The 4,011-nt window shown below is 60.7% G+C and overlaps 1 protein-coding gene across 1 annotated transcript in view; it reads right to left on the bottom strand.

Moving 5' to 3' along the window:
* The window catches only part of LIN28A (lin-28 homolog A), a 15,286-nt gene that overhangs the window by 6,578 nt on the left and 4,697 nt on the right, over nt 1–4,011 (bottom strand). Inside the window, exon 3 of the mRNA XM_026863469.1 lies at nt 3,383–3,561. Within this exon, the coding sequence (XP_026719270.1) occupies nt 3,383–3,561 (179 nt within the window). The remainder of the gene's footprint in view (nt 1–3,382; nt 3,562–4,011) is intronic.

The raw sequence follows: 4,011 nt of genomic DNA, 5'->3' as shown, positions 1-4,011 counted from the left end.
CATATTACATTTTTTTTTTTTTTTTTTTTTTTTTTTAAGAACTCACGTCATATTCGTGTCTTGGCTGTCTCCGTCCCCAACCAAGCGCAGGGGGACAGCAGGAGCTCAGGTGGGCGACAGCCCAGGTCAGCTCAGCCAAAATCCACAGGTGAAGGGCAGCCGTCATCCCCCTCCCACCCACCCCCTGCCAGGTTGAGTGGGGATGGAGCCCTTGCACCGACCCCGACCCCCCCATGGCTCCCGGGGACAGCAGCACCCAGGGGACCGTGGGGGGACCAAAGCCTCCCCCTATGCTGGCATGTGCCCGGGTGGCCCCAGGCTGCCCTGGGTGCTTGGGCAGGACAGGAGTGCCACATCCCAGCCCCAGCGGGTCTAACCATGGGCACAGACTTACGCAAGGACACACGGGACCGTGTCACCGAGATGCCACAGCAACGGCAGGGACCCAGCGGTGCCCCGCAGCTTTCCATGCCACAATCACGAGAAGAAACCAAAAAAAAACCCTCCCAACTAAAACATTGCCTTCAACAAGGATTTAGACCTGTTGGCTTGGAGAAAGGCTTGGAGACACGGAGCCGGGCAGCTCCTGCCCCTCCGCTCTCCCCCAGGGCAGCGGGGCCAGGTTTGGGGATGGACTGCGAATCCCAGGAGCTGCTCCAGCTCCTCCTGCTCCAACCGGCAGTCCTGAGCCTTGGGGCCACGGGGTGCCCAGATTTTGTCCTCTCCCTTTCCCAGGTTGCCTTCTCCACAGCCCCACACTCCCGTAAGTGATGCCCAGAGCCACGGCGCGAGCCCGGGAGCCACATCCCTTGGGGACCACCACAGCTTTGGGGTCTTCAGGAGCTGCAGCGTGATTTCTGCCACCTCGAGACCCCCACCGCTTTCATGGGTGCTGCTCAGCCCGTTGCCTCCCCAGGACAACCTGTTCTGCTCTTCTGTGCTTCATCCCCCCTGCCTCCTCACAGCCCCCAAATGAATCCATCTCCAGTGTCCAGGGGAGGCATTTGAACCCAAATGCCTCATTTTTAGCTCACAATGCGAGGGAAAGGCAGCCCTGAGGAGCCCTGTTAGTCTCCTGTCCTGCCGAGATTTTAATCTCTTTGTGATCAGATAAAGGGAGAGGGAGATGGAGACGCGCTCCCTGCAGAGAAGGGCCATTCAGACCTGGTTCCTGTAATAAAGTGATTTAATAGATCTAAAGAGGCCAATTCCCTTCTTTCTCCCACAATTACTTCCTGTGGGTCATCATTCACATATGTAAATGAAGAGGGGAAGGCGCGAGTTATGGGGGGCTCTGGGGTGTTAAACCCCAATGGTGGTGTGAGTGATGGGTGCTGGGCACAGCATCCCGAGCCCGGCCCCCTGAGCCCTGGGTGTTGTGTCCCCCCCCGCGGCCGGTGCTGGCTTTTGCCCTCCCAGGCCTGACTCCCTCCCCAGGGAGCGGAACGAGCACCGGCTCTCGGGAAGCTCCTGGATGCTGGGATGGGGAGAGCATCAGCAGAAGGGCCCATTTCCCCCCGGCCACCCAATAGCAGCAAGACTGGGGTGGGAGAATGAGTTTGGACCCGGTGTGAGGAGGGGCCGGGGCTGAGCCGGTGCTGGGGTGCTCTGCAGCGGGAGAGCAGCGACTTTGTGCCACCAGCGAGCAGGGCAGGAGGCAAACCCGACCTGGAGGGGAAAGACTACATCAGCCCAAAGCCACCCCGCTTCTGGTGGTGCCAAGACCCACGCTGAGAGCACCCCATTCTTCGCTGCATCAGGGGACTCCCCACACAAACCAGCTGCCCCTCTGCTACCCAAAATAACCGGATCTTACCCAGCGTTCACCGTATTTGCCGAACGCAGCAAACCCTACACATGGGACCTCACGGCTCCCCAGGCCTCAGAAAATGGGGAACACCGGGAGGCTGCACCTCTCCCTGGGCGGTGGGATGCTCCTGGCAGAGACACCCCAGCTAAATCTCTTTTCCTGCAGGAATGTGAGCAAGAGCAATCAGGAAACCAGACTGTCTGGGGGCAATAAACCCCCAGGAGAAGAGAGGGAGGGCGGGAGGCTTCCCCCAGTGGGTCCTGCTGTGCTACATTGAGATGCAAAGACCCATTTGCTCTCTTGAGAGCACCACAATCTCGATTTTCCCGGGCTGATTTGGAGCCCTCACCTCTAAATCCAGCTGATTTTGGAATGGTAGCTCCTACCAAGGCGCTTCCACCACGCTGCAGCCAACAGGGAAAGGATTTGCTTCTCCCCTGCTCATCATTCACTTGCCAACTGGCTGTAGCCCTGCCCAGAGCAGCCACAGCCTTGTGGGCAGGGGGTGAGAGACCCCCAGGAGCCCCTGGGCCAGAAGGTCCCCAGAGCCAGCACCATCACGCTGCCCCGGGCCGATTCCTGCACAGCTGCTCCCAAGCGTACCCACAAAACCACTCGTGTTTGCTCCAGAGACCCGCGCCCCCTTCGCCTGTGCTCGCTCTGCTCCCCAGCCCCGATGGCAGCTGCTCTCCCGGGTTGAGGGGACAAGGGCCACGCTCGTCACACAGACCCTGTTCCACGCAAGCCAGCGCTGAGCCTCGCATCTCCCTCCCAACGCTGGCCCCGATTTGGGCACCATCCCCAAACCCATTTTCCCCACTCCTAAATAGGGTCCCCCAGCAAATCCTTCCCCACCATCTGGGTCGGGGGGGGGTGTTCAAGCAGCTGCAGCCCCAAATCCACGACCTCCCTCAGCACAGGATCACTGACACGCGTGAGGCTTCCTCACTCAGCAAAGTGCGTGTGGGGCAAATCCGGAGACGGGACTGTCACTGTCGTACAGGATCCATAGCGGCACGTCCGCGAACCCACACGCCTTTGTGCCAAAATGAGGGGCCCGGGCAGAGATCCCCCCACCCTGGGGATGAGCCAGAGCTGGGGAAAGCCCAATCCTGCATCCCTGCCTGGCTCAGGGCTCCCGGGACCCCAGTGCGGGGGGAAAACCAGCTCTTCCCCGAGTCCCTCCGCGGGGTGAGCAGCTTTCCCGCTCCGACATGTCCTGCTCAGCCCCGCGGGCACCTGCTCCCCTGGATCCGGCCCCGAGGGGCTCCCCAGGGATCCATGATGGGAAAATGAAATCGTTCGGGGATCAGCTTACAGGGCCGGTCCCCGGAGAGGAGCCCCAGGTTGCGGCAGGGCGAGCGGCCGTGCCTGCCCGTCGCCACCCGCCTCGCTCTGGGGAAACGAGCCCGGGGGACACCGACCAGGGCGCGGGGTTGGGACTTGGGGGGAGCCATGACCTCACGCTGAGGCGGCCTAGAGGGGGTCCCCATCGTACCTTGCATCCTCCTGGTGCCAGGAGGCTGCACCCCCTCCCTTCCCCAGGACCCCACGCGGGATCCAGCCCCGTACCTGGTGCACGAAGACATCGACGGGCGAGTCCAGGGTCGCGCCGCCCTTGGCGGTCATGGAGAGGAACCCGAAGCCCATGCGGACGTTGAACCACTTACAGATGCCGGAGCCGTGCAGCGGCTGGGGCTCGTTTTCGGCCTTGGGTGAGTCTCCGGCCGGCTCCTCGCCCGGCTTCGCACCTGAGGAGAGACCCACCGAGCCGCTGAGCCTGGGGTTGGGGGACCCGCGGGTTCCCCCCTCCCCGCCTCAGCCACCCCACACTCAGCCGGCAGCAGGAGCCCCCCAAATCTTGCTCACGTTGCCCAGGTTGGAAAAGGTGAAAACTCCCCTTCAAAAAACAACAAAAAAAACCCACAACAACAAAAAAAGCCAAAATAGTGGTCAGCTCTGCCTCCACGTGTGTGTGGGGATCACCCCAGGAGAGGGGGGGAGTGAGGGCAGCTCCTGCCGGCACGACCCAGGCGGTGAGCGGGGTGGGCGCCCTAAATCCGTTCTCCCCTCTTAAACGTTAAAAAACGAAAAAAAAAACCAAACAAAAAAACACCACCCAAACCCAAAAAACCCAGCTGAAAAAACCCAAACATAAAAAGCAAAAAAAATTTTAAAAAGAAAAAAAAAAACACAAAAAA

Source organism: Athene cunicularia, assembly GCF_003259725.1.
Source record: "Athene cunicularia isolate RWA chromosome 23 unlocalized genomic scaffold, athCun1 chr23_part2, whole genome shotgun sequence".
NCBI classification, from domain to species: domain Eukaryota; kingdom Metazoa; phylum Chordata; class Aves; order Strigiformes; family Strigidae; genus Athene; species Athene cunicularia.
This window is presented reverse-complemented; position numbering and strand designations above follow the sequence as displayed.